Source organism: Lissotriton helveticus, chromosome 9, assembly GCF_964261635.1.
Source record: "Lissotriton helveticus chromosome 9, aLisHel1.1, whole genome shotgun sequence".
NCBI classification, from domain to species: Eukaryota; Metazoa; Chordata; class Amphibia; order Caudata; family Salamandridae; genus Lissotriton; species Lissotriton helveticus.
In genome coordinates, this window is record NC_136070.1 from 1,278,827,114 (window position 1) to 1,278,850,275 (window position 23,162).

At 45.2% G+C, this 23,162-nt stretch overlaps 1 protein-coding gene across 1 annotated transcript in view; it reads right to left on the reverse strand.

The window, feature by feature from the left end:
• Nucleotides 1-1,175: 1,175 nt before the first annotated feature.
• Nucleotides 1,176-23,162, reverse strand: part of LOC144780823 (SRSF protein kinase 3-like) — a 202,413-nt gene continuing 180,426 nt past the window's right edge. The window contains exons 8-12 of the mRNA XM_078659326.1: nucleotides 15,985-16,082; nucleotides 5,234-5,341; nucleotides 2,927-2,996; nucleotides 2,715-2,807; nucleotides 1,176-1,532 (exon numbers count right to left, since the gene is read on the reverse strand). Of these exons, the coding sequence (XP_078515452.1) occupies nucleotides 1,348-1,532; nucleotides 2,715-2,807; nucleotides 2,927-2,996; nucleotides 5,234-5,341; nucleotides 15,985-16,082 (554 nt within the window). The 3' untranslated portion in view covers nucleotides 1,176-1,347. The remainder of the gene's footprint in view (nucleotides 1,533-2,714; nucleotides 2,808-2,926; nucleotides 2,997-5,233; nucleotides 5,342-15,984; nucleotides 16,083-23,162) is intronic.

A 23,162-nucleotide genomic window follows, 5' to 3' on the forward strand; every position in this document is an offset into this window, starting at 1 on the left:
GTCTAACTGTCGCGAACATTGTTTTAACCAACAATAAATAAACCACAAAAGACTGACATTTCTTTAGGGACTAATAGGAGGTGTTACATTTCCCTAACTCAATCATTCTTTCTTTTCCAGAGATAGGAAGGGTGAAAATCTAGGTTGAAGAACCAGGATTAAACCTTTAGGTTAAACCCAGATATGTGATGCAACCAAAGCTGGGCATCTCACAACCTTATGAACTTCTCCTTGAACAGAGTAAATGCCTTTGATGGGTTCTCCATGTTGGTCCTGTTTCTGATAGATTGCAGATCAGGATGGGTAGAATTCTAGTTTTGTCTTTGTCTGGGGTGAATGGAAGAGAAGTAACCTGGAGACAAGGGGCCCGATTCACAGAACTAACTTAAGACAAAATCCTAAACTTACTACCATTTTGGTATTCACAGAAGGCACTTACACATTTTGGTATTCACAGAAGGCACTTACTCATTTCGGTATTCACAGAAGTTAGGACTCCTAAATGCCCTCTGTGAATACCGAAAGTCTTAATGTTAGGATTTTTCTTAGTTTAGGAGTAGTAAAGTTGAGAGTCCTAACTTTAGGACTCCTAAATGCCTTCTGTGAATACCGAAAGTCTTAAAGTTAGGATTTTTCTCAGTTTAGGAGTAGTAAAGTTGGGAGTCCTAACTTTAGGACTTCTAAACTGAGAAAAATCCAAACTTTAAGACTTTCAGTATTCACAGAAGGCATTTAGGAGTCCTAAAGTTAGGACTCCTAACTTCTGTGAATACCAAAATGTGTAAGTTCCTTCTGTGAATACCAAAATGAGTAAGTGCCTTCTGTGAATTCCAAAACGGTAGTAAGTTTAGGATTTTGTCTTAAGTTAGTTCTGTGAATCAGGCCTACGGAGATTAGATATGGGGATCAAACGTGTAGAGCAGGGGTGACCCACTGCAGCCCTCAAGGGCTGGAATCATGACAGGCTTTGAGCATTGCTACGGTCTAGGTTCAGAATTCCAGGTAGATCCGTTGCATGTAAATTTATCTCACACCGATATCCAGGTAACATCCTGCGGAAGGGGAGCTGAGGGCGGACCTTCGACCCACTGGGGGTCTACTGAAATCTTTTCATAAAGTGCGGGTTGTAAAATCAGCCTCCAGAACATACATAACAAAGAGAGTGTGATCTTCGCGGGCAAAAGAATAAAAAACAAATCTTCCTCAGTTTGAAACAACTCCTAAAATCTGAATTTGTAGCACCCTTTTAAAAAAATCTAGTTCAAATGCCTATTAATATCCTGTTAAACCAGTTTCATGTTTTTTTCACTGATGTTTTGTAAACCAGTTCGCCCAGAAGAAGTTTTTTTACGAGTTGATCCAGGGGTGTTGGAGGCATTTTTCAGCGGTGGCCCTTTTCTCTGGCGCGTACGCCAGCATGGGCTGCAAGAAGTTGGAGAAAGGGTCAGCCTCGGTGGACGGCCACTTGAACCTTCCCACAAGGGTCTCATACAGCCCACATGGGTAGAAGGAAGGGATCCGGAGCAGGTCACCTGGGGATAAACAAGCAGACATTGTTAAACTCTCCATGAAGGGGCACATTAAAGAAACATGTCTGCTGTGCAAGCGTAAGGTTTCGGTGACGTAAAGCATTTTTGCAGTAGCCCCAGAATCTACTTTTCTTAGAGATGTTGTGGTGCTAGGCTTCCACCCCCTGCTCCCCCCCATTTATATTTGTAAGGTAGTCAGAGAAAGCTGCTGCTCGCGGTGAGAAAGCTGCCACTATTGTAGAAAATCTACCCAAGTGGCAGAAATAAGCAGCGCCCTCTGGCATGCAGTGTGATGTCGTTTGCGCTGATTTTACGTCACAGGAGAAGCTCCTGATGGTAAAAATTATTGGGGCCGATTCACAGAACTAACTTAAGACAAAATCCTAAACTTACTACTTTTGGTATTCACAGAAGTTAGGATTTTGTCTTAAGTTTGTCTTAAGACAGACTTAAGACAGACTTAAGACAAACTTAAAACAAAATCCTAACTTAAGTCTGTCTTAAATGGGGGTGGGGTCGCACACTACTCACACACCGGCGGTGTCGCCCCTAAGGACTCTGGTCAATGTAGTAAAGTGTTCGCGATGCATCATCTTTCGATCTTCTGCTATCTTCGCTGTCTTCGCCATCCCTGGACACGTGTTTCGGGGTATTACCCCTCATCAGCAGGGATAGGCCGTGTACTGGGGTTGCCGATGGCTGCCAATATCTGCCAGGTATAGTACCACTCAGGCGCGTAGGTGCGGGATCCCAGGCTCATCAGCCCACTGCTCACGGGAGCTTTAAAGTTACAAATGGGGGTGGGGTCGCACACTACTCACACTACTACTCGAAGATAGCAGAAGATCGAAAGATGATGCATCGCGAACACTTTACTACATTGACCAGAGTCCTTAGGGGTGACACCGCCGGTGTGTGAGTAGTGTGCGACCCCACCCCCATTTGTAACTTTAAGTCTGTCTTAAGTCTGTCTTAAATCAAACTTAAGACAAAATCCTAACTTCTGTGAATACCAAAAGTAGTAAGTTTAGGATTTTGTCTTAAGTTAGTTCTGTGAATCAGGCCCAGTGCGAGCAGCTTGACGTAGCGCAACTCCAACGCTCGCGTAACTCTATGGAACTCTGCAGAGTGACACTCTACGCGTTCGCACAGGCCTAACGTAGGGAATTGACAGATTCATTATACCTTGTCTGTTGAAAAATGTTGGTGAATTTGTCCCCGACAAAGCAATTTTGGGTGGGATCCGTCCAAGAAGTTCTATTATGCATGCTAAGTGATCTGAAAGGTCAAAAGAAAGGAAAGGAGAACATGAAATGATGTCTAAAAGGTACAGGGAAAATTATATTTTTTCACATTAGCATAGTTGAGCAAAGTTCAGAGTTAAAAGAAAGTCATACCATCATTTCTGGAGAACGCCTTCCCCGCTTGAGGTTCAAACAGGTATGAAGCAGTGGCCATTTCAAATGCCTGGAACAGTGAGATATTACTACATTTTTACATCAGAGGATCTCGATTCACCTCCCTCAAAGAATCAATTTTTCACTTTTATAACATTAAATTAAATGGTTGCCTTCTGCAGGAGATGCTCCATAAGCTGTACTGTATATTTCACCTTATTGGCAATCTTTCTGGTACCCTGCATAAGTTTACAGTCATGCTGAGATCCCTCTAGTCTAACAACCAGATTATCTTCCCTTCTGCCGGTTTTAGGAACCGCGTGATGATAAATGGCCATTGGATGTGGGGCAACATGTACAAGATGAAATCAGGCAGCCCTTCATACGGTTGTATGTCGTTACAACGCATACTTTTACAACGCATGCCATTACAACACATTTTTTACAACGCAACATCCATTACAACGCATTCCATTACAACGCATGCCATTACAGCGAATTTCCATAAACTACCATTACAACGCATTCCATTACAACGCATACTACCTTTATAACGCATACCATTACAACGCATACCATTACATGGCATAATTGGTAAGTATTGAATAGTATAGGCGTATAAATTACTATTCTAACTCCAGGGGGTGTAACAGTAGGGTAGGTGTTGGATAGTATAGGGGTAAAAATTACTATTCTAACTCCAGGGGGTGCAACAGTAGGGTAAGTGTTGGATAGTGTAGGGGTACTATGCGTTGTAATGGTATGCGTTGTAATGGTATGTGTTGTAATGGTATGCGTTGTAGTGTCATGCGTTGTAATGGTTGCGTTGTAATGACATGCGTTGTAATGGATGTTGCGTTGTAAAAGTTTTGTTGTAATGGAAGTGCGTTGTAAAAGTTGCGTTGTAAACATTGTTCCCCCTTCATACACATGCTGGAGAGATGAGGCTGTATATGGAGTGTCAGATGTCAGACTCAGCAGAGACTTGTAGAAGGAGCCAGCACCAGCCTCCGCGTGCCCTAAAAATACAACTTGCACTCTGCTCTGGAACCATGAGACAGAAATGAATCAATTTTTTACATAATGGTTTGTAATTTAAGGTTAAAGTTGACAAAAATAGATATAAGTGTTTTAACAGTAACAAGCAAGTGAATTAAAGGTGTATCTTACTACCTTTCTGGTTTCATTTATACTTCGCTGATTATGGGCTTAATTTAGACTTTGCAGACGGTTTACAAGTTCCATTGGATATAATGCACTTATAATACGGCAGACGGGATAGCCATCATGTTTGCGATCAGGATCGGACAGGACAAAAAACAAGGGACAGGCACCAAAATAAATATGGCCTCGAATAGCGAACCATATAGCTATAAAAGTGGCCCACGTTTATAAAAGAGGCCAGTTTTTACTCCTAATGGCACGCTGTATGTGTATTTTGCAAGGTATGTCAGACTGCATGCATTGTTCTTTGCTGCAGGTAATGTTTGTGGTAATATGAGCGAAATCAACAGTAACAACAAGCCCATGCAACCTTATATAACAGGCCCACAAACTGCTAAAAAACCGACCCACACACCGCTCTGTCAAACCAGCCCATTGGGATTGCGCTACAGGTCAGTTCGACCCTGTTTGTGATGGAGTAACCCGTCTGCTGAACTCTAAATCAGACACATAGTTGGATCTCATATCGCCGAAGACTGGAAACCCGGGCTTGGTGTCCTGTTTAACGCGGCCAACTGTGCGTGACTTGATTGAATTGCAACATAGGTTAAATGGAATGAGAATTTTTTTAAACCAAACAAATTCTATCTGAGCTTTGAAAACACAAAGATAAATTGTTGTGATGCAAAGAAAAAGAAATAGTAATGGGTAATGGAACTTGAATCCTAGAAGTGGCACAACACAGTGTTTATTAGGAACTTACCAGTGGTATGTCCATACCATGCATGCAGTGCTCCAGGTTGTGGTCCTTACCATGCGTGCAGTGCACAGAATGGTGGTCCTTACCATGCATGCAGTACACAGGATGATGATCCTTACCATGTGTGCAGTGTACCAAATGGTGGTCCTTACCATGCATGCAGTGCACCGGGTTGTGCTTCTTACCATGCACGCAGTGCACCAGGTCATGCTCCTTACCATGCATGCAGTGCACCGGGTTGTGCTTCTTACCATGCACGCAGTGCACCAGGTCATGCTCCTTACCATGCATGCAGTGCACCGGGTTGTGTTCCTTACCATGCACGCAGTGCACAGGGTCGTGCTCCTTACCATGCATGCAGTACACCGGATGGTGGTCCTTACCATGCATGCAGTGCTCCATATATCTGCTGGAGTGCTGTATCCTGATCCCAGTAGAACTTCTAGAGCCCGGTACTGCTGTGTTTGGATCTCCTCGGAGAAAGGTTTGTACTGAAACGAAAAACAGTGGTTAATGCATAACCACAGAAGTCCCGGTCCAAAGGATACCCCCACCGTGAGTTTAGAACAATATCTGCAATTAATGAATACTCCCAGAGAGTACCAGGAATGAGTAAATGAACAAGAAAGAGCAACTAAGATGATACTGAGGTTCAATGGAAAAAGAATGAGATACAAAAAGGATTGAGATGCTGGTTGTCTAAAGGAAGGTGAGTGCGAGGCTGATGGTGGTCAGGAGATGGGATTCTAAGTGAAGGAGTTTGGAAGACTGTTTGTGGTGAGATGCCGAGGTTCTTGTGGAAGGATTTGAGAGGCAGATAGTGGTGAGACACGCGGGTTCTGAGGGAATGAGTCTAAGAGGCAGATCGTGGTAAAATGTTCCAATTCTGGGAGATGGGTTTTGAGAGGCAGATCGTGGTGAGACACGGGGGGTTCTGGGGGAATGAGACGAGGAGGTAGATCATAGTGAGATGCTGGTGTACTGATGAAGGAGTCTGAGTAACTGGTCTTGGTTAGAAGCCAAGGTTCAGGGGAAGGAGTCTGAGAGGCAGATCATGGTGACGTGCCAGGGTTCTGTTAAAGGAGGCAAATTGTGATGAGACACCTAGATCGTGTGGAAGGAGTTTGAGAGGGAGATCGTGGTGAGAGGCTTGGGCTCCGGCGAAGTAGTCTGAGAGGCAGATCTTGGTGAGACCCCAATGTTCTGAGGAAGGAGTTTGAGAGGCAGATTGTGATGAGGCACCTAGATCCTGTGGAAGGAGTTTGAGAGTGAAATCGTGGAGAGATGCCGGGATCTGGAGGAAGGAGATTGAGAGACAGATCATGGTGAGATGCTGCAGTTCTAAGGGAAGAAGTCTTAGAGGTCAATCGTGGTGAGATGCTGTGGTTCTAAGGAAAGGAGTCTTGGAGGTGGACCATGGTGAGATGCTGCGGTTCTAAGGGAAGGAGTCTTATAGGTGGATCATGGCAAGATGCTATGGTTCTTAGGGAAGGAGACTTAGAGGTGGATCATGGCAAGATGCTATGGTTCTAAAGGCAGGAGTCTTAGTGGTGGATCACGGTGAGATGCTGCAGTTCTAAGGGAAGGAGTCTTAGAGGTGGATCACGGTGAGAGGCTGTGGTTCTAATGGAAGGAGTCTTAGAGGTGGATCATGGCGGATGCTGTGGTTCTTAGGGAAGGAGTCTTATAGGTGGTCATGGCAAGATGCTGTGGTTCTAATTGAAGGAGTTTGAGAATCAGATCAAGGTGAGATGCTGCGGTTCTAAGGGAAGAGACTTAGAGGTGGATCATGGCGAGATGTTGTGGTTCTAAAGGAAGGAGTCTTAGAAGTTATTCATTGTGAGATGCTGTGGTTCTAAGGGAAGGACTCTTAGAGGTGGATCATTGTGAGATGCTGTGGTTTGAAGTGATGGCGTCTTGGTGGTGGGTCATGTCGAGATGCTGTGGTTCTATGGGAAGGAGTCTTATTATCAGATCATGGCGAGATGCTGCAGTTCTAAGGGAAGGAGTCTTGTGGTGGATCATGGTGAGATGCTGTGGTTCTAATGGAGGGAGTCTGAGAGGGGGATCAAGACGAGATGCTGTGGTTCTAAGGGAAGGAGTCTTAGAGGTCGATCATGGTGAGATGCTGCGGTTCTAAGGGAAGAGTCTTAGAGGTGGATCATTGTGAGATGCTGTGGTTTGAAGTGATGGCGTCTTGGTGGTGGGTCATGGCAAGATGCTGTGGTTCTATGGGAAGGAGTCTTATTATCAGATCATGGCGAGATGCTTTGGTTCTAAGGGAAGGAGTCTTGTGGTGGATCATGGTGAGATGCTGTGATTCTAAGAGGAGGAGACTTGTGGTGGATCATGGTGAGATGCTGTGATTCTAAGAGGAGGAGTCTTGGTGGTGGGTCATGGCGATATGCTGTGGTTCTATGGGAAGGAGTCTTATTATCAGATCATGGTGAGATGCTGTGATTCTAAGAGGAGGAGTCTTGTGGTGGATCATGGTGAGATGCTGTGGTTCTAAGAGGAGGAGTCTTGTGGTGGATCATGTGAGATGCTGTGGTTCTAAGAGGAGGAGTCTTGTGGTGGATCATGGTGAGATGCTGTGGTTCTAAGAGGAGGAGTCTTGTGGTGGATCATGGTGAGATGCTGTGGTTCTAATGGAGGGAGTCTGAGAGGGGGATCAAGACGAGATGTTGTGGTTCTAAGGGAAGGACTCTTAGAGGTGGATCATTGTGAGATGCTGTGGTTTTAAGAGAAGGAGTCTTGGTGGTGGGTCATGGTGAGATGCTGTGATTCTAAGAGGAGGAGTCTTATTATCAGATCATGGTGAGATGCTGTGGTTCTAAGGGAAGGACTCTTAGAGGTGGATTATTGTGAGATGCTGTGGTTTGAAGTGATGGAGTCTTGGTGGTGGATCATGGTGAGATGCTGTGATTCTAAGAGGAGGCGTCTTGGTGGTGGGTCATGGTGAGATGCTGTGATTCTAAGAGGAGGAGTCTTGATGGTGGATCATGGTGAGATGCTGCGGTTCTAAGGGAAGGAGTCTTATAGGTGGATTATTGTGAGATGCTGTGGTTCTAAGGGAAGGACTCTTAGAGGTGGATTATTGTGAGATGCTGTGGTTTGAAGTGATGGAGTCTTGTGGTGGATCATGGTGAGATGCTGTGATTCTAAGAGGAGGAGTCTTGGTGGTGGATCATGGTGAGATGCTGTGATTCTAAGAGGAGGAGTCTTGGTGGTGGATCATGGTGAGATGCTATTGTTCTAATGGAGGGAGTCTCAGAGGGGGATCAAGACGAGATGCTGCAGTACAGTTGGCAGATGAGTAGAAGACATAAAAGTGCAGGAGCTGGGCAGGAGGTGGTTGAGGGAGGGAGGGAGGAAGGTGGAAGGTGGAAGATGATAAAATACAATAAGGAATACGTGCCCGCTAATGTCTCATTTTAAATTAGGTTAACAATAAAAAAGAACCCATAATATACAATTCTATAAAGTTAACAGTATAGCATCAGCCATAACTGTAACACTAAACATACCACTCGCCCTTACATTTACTCTGACCCTAACCAACCCTGGTACTAGTCATAGCATAACTGTAACCCTAAAGGTACCCTAATGCTCACATTGTCCCTTGTATTTCCTGAACCCCCAACCCTCACCTCACTCTAATCTTAACCTGAACACTGCTTCTTAGAATAACCTAACCATATGCTTAATTTCTGCCGGTGCTTGCTGATCATGGACAAAGGTGCTCATATTTGGGGACTGGGCATTATTTTTCATCATCTAACTTTGGTCCAGAGCAAGAAACAGACGGGCAGATAGGAAAACAGTGACCAAGGGAGAAAGCCGGGAGGGGATAAAAAAGAGCCTGCAGGATTGAGATAAAAAGACAGGAATTGTTGGGTGGTGTAAGAAAAAGGCATGAGGCGCAATCACAACTAGGCCGGGGCAGAATTTCAATTATACCAGAGGAACTGGAGTAATTTTGGTAAATCCGCGTTACTCTTGACATGGAATTAATAACAATTATGCAATTACTGCTGCTCGCGCAATTACTCTTGTAGCGTAATTCAAGTGTAATCTTACAGAATTCTTAGGCAATTCCACGTGATTGTGTAAATGTAAATGTATTGCGACTTATATAGCGCACGTATCACCCGAAGGCATCAAGGCGCTTGCCTTGGGAAACCGTCCTGGTTTTTCCCTGTGAGATAACCCCTACTGGGTATCCCAGGGTGAAAGCCAGGCATCCCGCAGCGGGTGGGCCGCCGTAGTGGAGATTAAGCAACTATTGCCCAGAGTGTCAGCGTGGGACCCCATGATTAGAATAGGCACCAAGTTGAGAATTATCGAGTCCGTGGACATTTTAGGCTCAGGACCCTGCCGCGTCGGGAATTGAACGCTGGTCCCGGGCCAGACCTCTGCATCAGGGTCTGCCGCTCTAATCAGTGAGCCACACTCCTCCTTGTGCTCCACAGAATTGCGCAAGTTATGCGGATTCCTAAGCAAGACCATGGAAGCCTTGGTAATTGCCAACTATCGTCTTCGACAGCACCGGCCACGGGCTCCTACAGAAAAAGGTTTGTCCCCTGCACATATTTGGTTTTACATATTATATTCACTATCAAACCATAACCTTCAACTTTCCATTATCTTTTACATTTGCTTCAACCCCTAGCCTACCCTAACCTCACCACTAACACTCTCCTTTAAACCTACCTAATCTATATGCAATTCCTACCAGCTACTTAACCATAGCCGGAAAGCTAACCCTAAACCAAAAACTAATCCATTCCTTGATCTAAGCCTAACCGTAGCAATTCCTCTCACACGTTCCCTAACACTAGTCTTTATCCTAATCCTTACTGAGATCCTACCCTAATCATAACCCTTGTGACAGCCCTAACCCTTTGCCCAACCTTAAATCTACTCGTCAACCCATTATGACCCCAGCAGGTGATCGCCCGCCTGCCAGGATGGTCTTTGCCATATTACCTACCACTCTGGTGGAGCATGTATGATGAAGGGGCTTCAGTAGACTTGGCGGGCACCCTCTCAGTAAAATGAAAAGCGCTGTGGGGCTCCATTTCATTGCAGCCAACTTGGCCGTTTTTGTTACACAGAAGCAAACCCAGGAAGCAAGGGTTTGTTTGGTGACACAAAAAAGAAATGTCCCTAACATGTTGGTATTTTTATCCCAGCGCGTGTAGAGGTTGTTAATTGCAAGCTTGGGCAGATAAGTGAACATCAGAAACTTGGTAGTTCCCCACCATTGAAGGATATTGAGTAACTGAAGGTTTGGTAACTCAGGAGCGTTGCTCATTTATAGGGGGGGGGGGTTCTCATTCTTCCAAACCCTGATGAGACCGTAAGGCCACCTGTAGCCATGACCCTACCCTTAAAAGTAACCTAACTCTAGCCATAAGATCCCTTATATTTAGTTAAGCTTTAACCTAAGCCTCTTTCTACCTCTAACCTAACCCTAAATTAATCCTGAACTAAAACTATCCCTTATAAGCAGCTGAACATTAACCCTTACCCAAATATTAACTCTTAACCGAACACCAACCCTTAACTGAACACTACCACTAACGCTTACCTGAACACTAACGATTACCCAAGTACTAGCTTTTACCCTAGCAATAAACCTCACCCAAAGGCTGGCTCTTACCTGAAGACTGTTACAAACCCTAATACTAATGCTTCCCAAAGTCTAACCCTAAACTGACCAGCAGCGCTAACCTGACAACTAACCCGTACACAAACAATGACACTAACACTTACCCGAACAATAACCCTTTACCAATGACTAACACTAATCCTTCCCCTAAAACTACAACTAACCCCTACTCAAAGAGTAACATTAACTTTGATCCTAATAATTAACCTTAAGCAAACACTAACCTTTACCTGAACACTGTTACCAAACACTAACGCTTACACCAAACACTAAACCTAAACTGAACACTAACCATAACAACTAACCCTTCCACAAACAGTGACATTTACCCTAACAACTCACCCTTGGACGAACACTGACACTAACGCTTACCAGGAAAATATCACTTAGTCGAACACTTACATTAACCTTTACCCTAACACTAACCCATATACATACACAAACACTAACAACTAACCCTTCCACAAACACTGACACTAACCCTAACAACTAACCCTTAGACAAACACTGACACTAACCCTAACAACTAACCCTTACACAAACACTGACACTAACCCGAACAACTAACCCTTAGACAAACACTGACACTAACCCTAACAACTAACCCTTAGACAAACACTGACATTAACCCTAACAACTCACCCTTAGACAAACACTGACACTAACCCTAACAACTAACCCTTAGACAAACACTGACACTAACGCCTACCAGGAAAATATCCCTTAGTTGAACACTAACATTAACCTTTACCCTAACACTAACCCTTACACATACAGAAACACTAACACTTGCCCAAGCATTAACGTCATTAACCCTTACCCTAACACTAATCCCTACACAGACCCCAACCCTAAACCTTATTCTAAGGCCAGGCTTTACCCTAATTCTAATGCTAACCCTTATTCTAACCCATACCACTAACCTTAACAACCTGTACCCCAAACCTGCCAGGTTCCTTTCTTAACCTATCCATAAACCGAAACATCCCAATAACACTTACCCTAAACAAACATTAACCACTTACCCCTTTCTATTGTCATATTGCTATTTTTGAAAATAACCAAAAATTGCATTCATTAGTTCAATGTTCTTAGTGTTTCTTCTTCATTCCCTAAGATCATGCTCAAATGTCTTGCCTTTCTTTTCAGCTTATGCTTCTGCAGGACTGACGGAAGGAGAGTGAGATGCTGGGGTGGGGTGGTGAGTAAGGACGGTGAGCGGCAGATAGGATAAGGTACTGGCGTTCATTGTGAGTGAGCGATACAAGTATGTTGGAGTGAGATGCCGTGGGTGAGGTGAGTAAGGACGGTGAGTGGAGATGAAATGAGGTACTGGCGTTCATTGTGAGTGAGCGATACAAGTATGTTGGAGTGAGATGCTGTGAGTGAGATGTGAGTAAGAACGGTGAACGGCAGATGGGATGAGGTACTGATGTTCATTGTGAATGAGCGATACAAATATGTTGGAGTGAGATGCTGTGAGTGAGATGTGAGTAAGGACGGTGAGCGGAGATAGGATGAGGTACTGGCGCTCGTGAATGAGCGATACAAGTATGTTAGCGTGAGATGCTGTGAGTGAGATGTGAGTAAGGACGGTGAGCGGTGATGGGATGAGGTACTGGCGTTCATTGTGAGTGAGCGATACAAGTATGTTGGAGTGAGATGCTGTGGGTGAGGTGAGTAAGGACGGTGAGCGGAGATGGGATAAGGTACTGGCGTCCATTGTGAGTGAGCGATACAAGTATGTTGGCGTGAGATACTGTGAGTGAGATGTGAGTAAGGACGGTGAGCGTCTGATGGGATGAGGTACTGGCGTTCATTGTGAGTGAGCGATACAAGTATGTTGGAGTGAGATGCCGTGAGTGAGATGGTGAGTAAGGATGGTGAGCGCCAGATGGGATGAGGTACTGGCGTTCATTGTGAGTGAGCGATACAAGTATGTTGGAGTGAGATGCTCTGAGTGAGATGGTGAGTAAGGACGGTGAGCGTCTGATGGGATGAGGTACTGGCGTTCATTGTGAGTGAGCGATACAAGTATGTTGGAGTGAGATGCTCTGAGTGAGATGGTGAGTAAGGACGGTGAGAGTCTGATGGGATGAGGTACTGGCGTTCATTGTGAGTGAGCGATACAAGTATGTTGGAGTGAGATGCTGGGGTGAGATGTGAGTAAGGACGGTGAGCGGCAGATGGGATGAGGCACTGGCGTTCATTGTGAATGAGCGATACAAGTATGTTGGAGTGAGATGCTGAGGGTGAGGTGAGTAAGGACGGTGAGCGGCAGATGGGATGAGGTACTGGCGTTCATTGTGAGTGAGCGATACAAATATGTTGGAGTGAGATGCTGTGAGTGAGATGATGAGTAAGGACGGTGAGCGGCAGATGGGATGAGGTACTGGCGTTCATTGTGAGTGAGCGATACAAGTAAGTTGGAGTGAGATGCTGTGAGTGAGATGGTGAGTAAGGACGGTGAGCGGCAGATGGGATGAGGTACTGGCGTTCATTGTGAATGAGCGATACAAGTATGTTGGAGTGAGATGCTGTGAGTGAGATGATAAGGACAGTGAGCGGCAGATGGGATGAGGTACTGGCGTTCATTGTGATTGAGCGATACAAGTATGTTGGAGTGAGATGCTGTGAGTGAGATGAGTAAGAACGGTGAGCGGCAGATGGGATGAGGTACTGGCGTTCATTGTGAGTGAGCGATACAAGTATGTTGGAGTGAGATGCTTTGAGTGAGATGGTGAGTAAGGACGGTGAGTGGAGATGGGATGAGGTACTGGCGTTCATTGTGAATGAGCGATACAAGTATGTTGGAGTGAGATGCTGTGAGTGAGATGTGAGTAAGGACGGTGAGCGGCAGATGGGATGAGGTACTGATGTTCATTGTGAATGAGCGATACAAATATGTTGGAGTGAGATGCTGTGAGTGAGATGTGAGTAAGGACGGTGAGCGGCAGATGGGATGAGGTACTGATGTTCATTGTGAATGAGCGATACAAGTATGTTAGCGTGAGATGCTGTGAGTGAGATGTGAGTAAGGACGGTGAGCGGAGATGGGATGAGGTACTGGTGTTCATTGTGAGTGAGCGATACAAGTATGTTGGAGTGAGAGGCTGTGGGTGAGGTGAGTAAGGACGGTGAGCGGAGATGGGATAAGGTACTGGCGTCCATTGTGAGTGAGCGATACAAGTATGTTGGCGTGAGATACTGTGAGTGAGATGTGAGTAAGGACGGTGAGTGGAGATGGGATGAGGCACTGGCGTTCATTGTGAATAAGCGATACAAGTATGTTGGACTGAGATGCCGTGAGTGAGATGGTGAGTAAGGATGGTGAGCGCCAGATGGGATGAGGTACTGGTGTTCATTGTGAGTGAGCGATACAAGTATGTTGGAGTGAGATGCTCTGAGTGAGATGGTGAGTAAGGACGGTGAGCGTCAGATGGGATGAGGTACTGGCGTTCATTGTGAGTGAGCGATACAAGTATGTTGGAGTGAGATGCCGTGAGTGAGATGGTGAGTAAGGACGGTGAGCGCCAGATGGGATGAGGTACTGGCGTTCATTGTGAGTGAGCGATACAAGTATGTTGGAGTGAGATGCCGTGAGTGAGATGGTGAGTAAGGACGGTAAGTGCCAGATGGGATGAGGTACTGGCGTTCATTTGTGAGTGAGCGATACAAGTATGTTGGAGTGAGATGCTCTGAGTGAGATGGTGAGTAAGGACGGTGAGCATCAGATGGGATGAGGTACTGGCGTTCATTGTGAGTGAGCGATACAAGTATGTTGGAGTGAGATGCTGTGAGTGAGATGGTGAGTAAGGACGGTGAGCGGCAGATGGGATGAGGTACTGGCGTTCATTGTGAGTGAGTGATACAAGTATGTTGGAGTGAGATGCTGGGGTGAGATGTGAGTACGGACGGTGAGCGGAGATGGGATGAGGTACTGGCGTTCACTGTGAATGAGCGATACAAGTATGTTGGAGTGAGATGCTGTGAGTGAGATGGTAAGGACAGTGAGCAGCAGATGGGATGAGGTACTGGCGTTCATTGTGAATGAGCGATACAAGTATGTTGGAGTGAGATGGTGAGTAAGGACGGTGAGCGGCAGATGGGATGAGGTACTGGCGTTCATTGTGAGTGAGCGATACAAGTATGTTGGAGTGAGATGCCGTGGGTGAGGTGAGTAAGGACGGTGAGTGGAGATGAAATGAGGTACTGGCGTTCATTGTGAATGAGCGATACAAGTATGTTGGAGTGAGATGCTGGGGATGAGATGTGAGTAAGGACGGTGAGCGGCAGATGGGATGAGGTACTGATGTTCATTGTGAATGAGCGATACAAATATGTTGGAGTGAGATGCCGTGAGTGAGATGGTGAGTAAGGACGGTGAGCGGCAGATGGGATGAGGTACTGGCGTTCATTGTGAATGAGCGATACAAGTATGTTGGAGTGAGATGCTGTGAGTGAGATGATAAGGACAGTGAGCGGCAGATGGGATGAGGTACTGGCGTTCATTGTGAGTGAGCGATACAAGTATGTTGGAGTGAGATGCTGTGAGTGAGATGGTGAGTAAGGACGGTGAGCGGCAGATGGGATGAGGTACTGGCGTTCATTGTGAGTGAGCGATACAAGTATGTTGGAGTGAGATGCTGTGAGTGAGATGGTGAGTAAGGACGGTGAGCGGCAGATGGGATGAGGTACTGGCGTTCATTGTGAGTGAGCGATACAAGTATGTTGGAGTGAGATGCTGTGAGTGAGATGTGAGTAAGGACGGTGAGCGGCAGATGGGATGAGGTACTGGCGTTCATTGTGAGTGAGCGATACAAGTATGTTGGAGTGAGATGCTGTGAGTGAGATGTGAGTAAGGACGGTGAGCGGCAGATGGGATGAGGTACTGGCGTTCATTGTGAGTGAGCGATACAAGTATGTTGGAGTGAGATGCTGTGAGTGAGATGGTGAGTAAGGACGGTGAGCGGCAGATGGGATGAGGTACTGGCGTTCATTGTGAGTGAGCGATACAAGTATGTTGGAGTGAGATGCTGTGAGTGAGATGGTGAGTAAGGACGGTGAGCGGAGATGGGATGAGGTACTGGCGTTCATTGTGATTGAGCGATACAAGTATGTTGGGGTGAGATGCTGTGAGTGAGATGGTGAGTAAGGACGGTGAGTGGAGATGGGATGAGGTACTGGCGTTCATTGTGAATGAGCGATACAAGTATGTTGGAGTGAGATGCTGGAGTGAAGTGAGTAAGGACGGTGAGCGGAGATGGGATGAGGTACTGGCGTTCATTGTGAGTGAGCGATACAAGTATGTTGGAGTGAGATGCTGTGAGTGAGATGGTGAGTAAGGACGGTGAGCGGCAGATGGGATGAGGTACTGGCGTTCATTGTGAGTGAGTGATACAAGTATGTTGGAGTGAGATGCCGGGGTTCAGTAGGCAGGAAGCGGGGAGGCAGGCTTACCGTCCAACAAGCACTTCCCAAGTCTGCAATTTTAACCCCAAGCTTTGCCGCGTTCCCAGATTCAAAGAGGTGAGTTAGGAAACTGAGCTCTGCGCCCTCTACAGCAAGAAAAGATGAACATCTGTGAGTCAGCAGAAAGAGTCTGAACAGCATCGAGTCATTACGGTATTAGAAATGAATCAGCAAGAACAATATGAAAAGCAGCATATCAGCAGAAACACTATAAACAGCTGAGAATCAGTGGCAAGAATGTAAGCAGCTGTGAGTCAGCAGAAATTCTGAACAACAACGAGTAATTACGGTATGAGGAGTGAATCAGCAAGAACAATATGAAAAGCAGTGAATCAGCAGAAAGACTACAGGCAGCAGAGAACCAGCAGCAAGAATGTAAGCAGCTGTGAGTCAGCAGAAAGAGTCTGAGCAGCACTGAGTCGTCACAGTGTGAGAAGTGAATCAGCAAGAACAATATGAAAAGCAGCAAATCATCAGAAAATCTATAAGCAGCACAGAATCAGCAGCAAGAATGTAGCAGCTGTGAGTCAGCAGAAAGTCTGAACAACATCAAGTTATTACAGTATGAGAAGTGAATCAGCAAGAACAATATGAAAAGCAGTAATTCAGCAGAAAGACTATAAGCAGCAGAGAATCAGCAACAAGAATGTAAGCAGCTGTGAGTCAGCGTAAAGAGTCTGAACAGCTTTGATTGAGTCATCACGGTATGAGAAGTGAATCAGCAAGAACAATATGAAAAGCAGTAACTCAGCAGAAAGACTATAAGCAGCAGAGAATCAGCAACAAGAATGTAAGCAGCTGTGAGTCAGCGGAAAGAGTCTGAGCAGCGCTGAGTCATCACAGTGTGAGAAGTGAATCAGCAAGAACAATATGAAAAGCAGTAACTCAGTAGAAAGACTATAAGCAGCAGAGAATCAGCAACAAGAATGTAAGCAGCTGTGAGTCAGCGGAAAGAGTCTGAGCAGCGCTGAGTCATCACAGTGTGAGAAGTGAATCAGAAAGAGCAATATGAAAAATAGTAAATCAGCAGAAAGACTACAGGCAGCAGAGAACCAGCAGCAAGAATGTAAGCAGCTGTGAGTCATTAGAAAGAGTCTGAACAGCACTGAGTCATCACAGTGTGAGAAGTGAATCAGCAATAGCAATATGAAAAGCAGTGAATCAGCAGAAAGTCTATAAGCAGCAGAGAATCAGTGGCAAGAATGTGTATCAGCTGTGAGTCAGCAGAAAGAGTCTGAATAGCACTGAATCATCACAGTGTGAGAAGTGAAATAGCAAGAGCAATATGAAAAGCAGCAAATCAGCAGAAAGTCTATAAACAGCACGGAATCAGCAGCAAGAATGTAAGTAGCTGTGAGTCAACAGAAAGTCTGAACAACATCGAGTCATCACGGTGTGAGGAGTGAATCAGCAAGAACAATATGAAAAGCAGTAACTCAGCAGAAAAACTATAAGCAGCAAAGAACCAACAGCAAGAAGGAAAGCAGCCGTGAGTCAGCAGAAAGAGTCTGAGCAGCACTGAGTCATCACGGTGTGAGGAGTGAATGAGCAAGAACAATATGAAAAGCAGTAAATCATCAGAAAGACTACAGGCAGCAGAGAACCAGCAGCAAGAATGTAAGCAGCTGTGTGTCAGCAGTAAAGGACACAGGGCGTTGGGTCAATATAGTATAAACAAGATTGAGTCAGCAGAAAGGGTTGAACAGATGGAATTCAGCTAAATGGGAATAACACGATTTGTGTCTGCACAAAAAGCCAACAGCTGTGAGAAAGCACAAAGAAAATCAGTAGTAGCGTATCAGCAGGAGCCAATCAGGAGAGCAGCAACAGGTGTGTGCCAGCTATATACTTGACTCTAAGATTTTAGTAATCAGAAAAAAGTAACCCTGGTCAATGAGATTTGTTAACTACGCATTCCATGAAAAACAGAGGTTTGTTAATCCACTCCTCCACATAGGGAGTCAGCTTCTAAACTGCACCCACAAATGCTTTGATAAAGCAACTTTACACATTAAAAAGTTTATTTTGAAATTGAATAATATCAGGCAATCAGAGAGGCGATGATTTTGGGGTCCCTCCTAACCTAGGGGGAGGACCAAGCAGATGCCTTGAAAACAAAGAGCATATCATGCTGAACGATTCAGTGGTGGTCCGATCCTCTTAGGACCACCCCAAGCACAGTTATGGGCAAAAATACAATCCCAACCAAAGGCAATGCAAAGCATTATGGGACGAGATTAGCAGTGGGCAGTGAATATTATAGTATCGAATATCAAAATAATTCTACAAAGAGCTGCAGTTCAACTAGTCGTTGCTAGATGTCCCTCACGAGTCAAATGCAAAAGCATTGAAATTATTACATCAAGCTGCAGTTCCACTAGTCGTTACTAGGTGTCCCTCATGAGTCAAATGCAAAAGCATTGAAACCCTTTCATGAAGCTGCAGTTCAGCTCTTTGTATGTAGAATTTATAGTACTAGCTCTGAGCTTAGGGTTTCAATGCTTTTGCATTTGACTCGTGAGGGACATCTAGTAATGACTAGTGGAACTGCAGCTTGATGCAATAATTTCTAATCCTAAACTGAGAAAAATCCTAACTTTAAGACTTTTGGTAGTCACAGCGGGCATTTAGGAGTCCTAAAGTTAGGACTCCTAACTTCTGTGAATACCAAAAGGGTAGTAAGTTTAGGATTATGTCTTAAACTAGTTTTGTGAATAGGGCCGAGAGACTTTAGTGGTTTGGAAACATAAAGAACTGGGCATTGTCAGTTCCACAGCATCTCAACAACATGTATTCAATAAGTAGATATTTTGGGCCTAAAAGTGGTGATTAGCAATGAAACAGTAATCAGATCCTGATTTAAGATGAGAATCAATAGACCAGTTAAGATCTAGGGGCTTACCCCTAGATTCATCATTGTACCGTTTTGCAAGTAAGTATATGTTTTAATAGGGAAATGGGAAATATCTCTAAAAGGGGGTGGGGGTGTGTCAGTGGCGGCTCCTCTGCTAAGGCTGAGGAGCATTGCCCCACTGCACAAAAAGGAAAAATAAAATAACAATAACATATTGTTATTTTATTTTTCCTATTGCATGCAGTCAGAGTCCTGTGCGCAATGTGTGGCGGGGCAGACCAGAGCAAGGGAGGAGTGATTTGCACTCACTAAGGGCTTAATGTAGGAAGCGTAATTCCGGTCGGTGACGGACGAAATTACCGAATTTCGGCCGTTACCGACCGGATTTAGGCTTTTCATATGTAGGTGGCTTCATTTCAGATTCGGTAAATTACCAATTCTTAAAAATACCGAATCAGTAAATTACCGAATCTGAAATGTAGGGAGCACTCAAATGAGTGCTTTTCCCCTTTTAGGATTCGTTATTTACCACCAACTAGTAGTTGGTGGTAAATAATGAAAACCTTAGAAAAAGCATTTTTTTTGCTTTTCCAACAGTGCCATGTTGCAGACATACATGCCCTTAGGGCATGTATGTCTGCAACATGTGCACCCATACACGATTGAGGGGTGCAACAGGGTGTCAAAGTGACACCCTGCCACCCTTCAATGTTTCCCCCATTTACCGAATCAGTATTTACCGATTCGGTAATTGACATTCATTCCTATGGGCCACCAGGCCCATAGGAATGAATGTCAATTACCGAATCGGTAAATACCGATTTGGTAATTACCGAAACTTACCGATTCGGTAATTATTTAAGAAAAATTACCTACATCCCATTTGCCTGTTCTTAAATACCGAATCGGTATGATTCGGTATTTAAGAATCGGTAATCTGGGATTACCTACATCGGGCCCTTAGTATGCATGAACTGTTTGGCTAGCCCTCTCGGGCCGACCAAACAGTCATGCGCACTTTGCATGTTCCTACCAGGCTGCATTACACAGTCTGGTGAGGAGCATGCACAAGCTCCTCGTTCCATTCTGAGCGTGATCCACGCCTCTCAAACCAATCACAACGCTGCATTGCAGCATTGTGATTGGCTCAGGGGAGCCTGTGTGCAAGGTGATTCCTGCTGCTGGCCGGACTGCAGAAATTTAAGAGGATACAGGGGAGGCGGTGGCTGGCTGATCGTTTAAAGGTATGTTTTTTTGGGTTAATTAATTCCCCCACCCGACTCACCACCCCTGTCTGGTAACAGCCTCTACTAGGGGGTTTAGGGAGGCGTAAGGAGGGATCAGGAAGGGATTTAGAGAGTGACGTGTGCCCCCCATAAAAGACTAAAGCACCTTGATATTCACAAACTGCCCTTCTACTGTTACTTCATCCAAAAAGGGACACAAAATGGAATTAAACTACACCAGCCCAGAACTAAAGTACATCCAGCACCACATATGGCCAACTACTGGGACTGCACTTTATGATCTTTTGAAAAAGTGTCGAGAACCTGTGCATTTAGCACTAAGGGGCATATTTACAAGCCCCTATCGCCACCAGAACGACACTTGTAATGACATTGTGGTGGTGATACAGGCTTTGCCTTATTTACAAGGCAGAGTTAAGCCACTTGCTGCGTTGTAAATAAGACACCCTTTCACATTATACTTAGCGTGAAGTGGGAGGGCAATGGGTGGTGCAGTGGGTGTTCCACCGCAACACCCATTGATTTTGATGCTGCCCGCTATACACAAGGGTGGCATAAATATGGGGCAGTGGCAAAATGAAAACCAGGGAAAACCTGGTCTTAAGCTGACGAAATGAAGAGAAATGCTTTATTTCTCCTCGTTTTTGCTGTTTCATTGGGCCCGATTCACAGAATGAACTTAAGACTCAATCCTAAACTTACTACTATTTTGGTATTCACAGAAGTTAGGATTTTGTCTTAAAACAGACTTAAGACAGACTTAAGACAGACTTGAGACAAAATCCTAACTTAAGTCTGTCTTAAGTCTGTCTTAAGTTTGTCTTAAGACAGACTTAAGACAAACTTAAGACAAAATCCCAACTTCTGTGAATACCAAAAGTAGTAAGTTTAGGATTGAGTCTTAAGTTAGTTCTGTGAATCAGGCCCTATATGTGCTGCACAAACAATCATTCCCACAAAGCAGACACCCTTGCACTATGGTGCAAGAGTGTCTGCATCGGCGTTAGGCAGCTGCAATTAGCGGCAGCGCAGAGGGAAATGCAGGGCTGCACCATATTGTTGTAAATACGGTGTAGACCTGCGTTTCAGAAGTGGCGGAGCGCGGCGTTAAACCAGGAAGACTAACGCCAGTCACTTCATTGTGAATATGCCCCTAAATCTCCTGAATTCCCAAACATGCCAACGCAGAAGAAGAAAAGTTCATACCTAGTGGATATATTTTTTATATGAATCCAAAATATCTATGTTTTGCTGGGTGTTGTCTTATTTTTAATTGGTTTTTAAAAGTTTACATATTACAAAACTGTAAAAAAACGAGTTATAACTTTTGTTTTAAACTTAAATATACATATCTTATACACACACATATATAGGAAAGGCACATGTTCTCGTGATGTTTTATCGGACTTACAATTTCTTGCAAACACGTGGTTGACGCTGTGATTAAGGTTTGGTTGAGACGTGCATTGTCACGGGGAATGTATATTTTTCAATAATCTACACTTTGTCTGATGCAACACTGCCACCACGTGGCCGGACTGGGTATGGACGTAAACTGTTGCAAACTCTTTACATTGCAAATAGAACCCAAACCATCCATCGATGGCCATGAGGGCGAGTGACCTGCAGTGAAAACATAAAGACACGGCTGACTCAGCCCCAGCCCCGCAGCTCTCTCAGAAAGACCTGCTGTCCGGACATCTGCCCCTCTTCCCATAAACAAGACGGACTCTGAACTCGGGAACCTTTAAAGCTGTCACCTGTCTGTATATGGAGAAGTGTGGCTCACTGGTTAGAGGCGGCAGACCCGGAAGCTGAGATCGGTCCTGGACCAGGGTTCAATTCCCCGCCTCGGCGGGTCTTGGGCTAAAAATTCCACGGACTCAATAATTCTCGCCCCGGTGCCTTCTCGACTCACGGGTTCACACTCTGCGACTCTGGGCAATAGCTTGCTTAATCTCCACAACGGCCCCTCGCGGCGGGATGCCTGACTTTCACCTTGTGGATACCCTGCTATCTCACAGGGGAATACCAGGAAGGGTTCCCTAAGCAAGTGCCGGGAAACCCACTGCGGGTAGCTGTGCGCTATATAAGCTCAACTACATCTACATTTACATTTATAAAAGGATGCGAGAGGGCCCGAGGTTACCCTTAGGCACCTAAGTGCCCTCTGGGAGGGGGACTGAGGGATGACATTAGAGTGAATAACCCAGGAATCTATGAACGCCCTCTTTAAACTCACTGGAGCTCATTTATGAAAAGTGGCGCATCGCTGCGTGAAAACAGCGATGCGTCACTTTTCACTGCACCCTCCTTGCACCACCAATGATGCGTCATATTGACAGTATGACGCATCATGTCGCAAGGAGTTACAGATACGTCAGTATTTCTGACGTATCTGTATGGCGCTAAAGTGACGCATTGCTGGAGTGTGTCACAAAAGTGACGCAACTCCAGCAACGTGTCCTTTCACATGAGGCAAGCCCGATGTTAAAGGGCCTGCGTCAGTCGTACGCCTGCTGTGAGGCAGGCGTAAGAAATTGACGCATTCACGTCCTAGAAGTGACGCAGTGTAATCTCATAGATTTCACTGCGTCACTTTTACGAGGCTTACTTGCGTCAAAACGCCCCCCGCATACATTATACCTGGCGTAGGTATAATGTGGCGCAGGGGTTTACAAAGTGACGCATCTACCTAGATGAGTCACTTTGTAAATATGACGCAACAAGGTGCATTTTTTTACCCTGTTGGTGCGCCATAAAAAGTGACGCACCAGCTGCACAAAAGTCACGCATCGGCTCATAAATAGGCCCCACTATCTGTATCTAGGGGCAGATTTACAAGCCCCTTGCGCCACTTTTGCGTCACTTTTCCCATACTAAAAGTAACGCAAAAGTGGCGCAAGGGGTGTGATGTATTCCTATAGGTTCTGTATCGATCCCCCTATTCCTGACCCTATTCTGGTTAACAAGTTAAGTAGCAGCCATCCCATGATGCAGAAAACCCCCATGATGCAGAAACCGTTATCTGATTAAGCCACACTACGGCACAGGAACGTGTTATC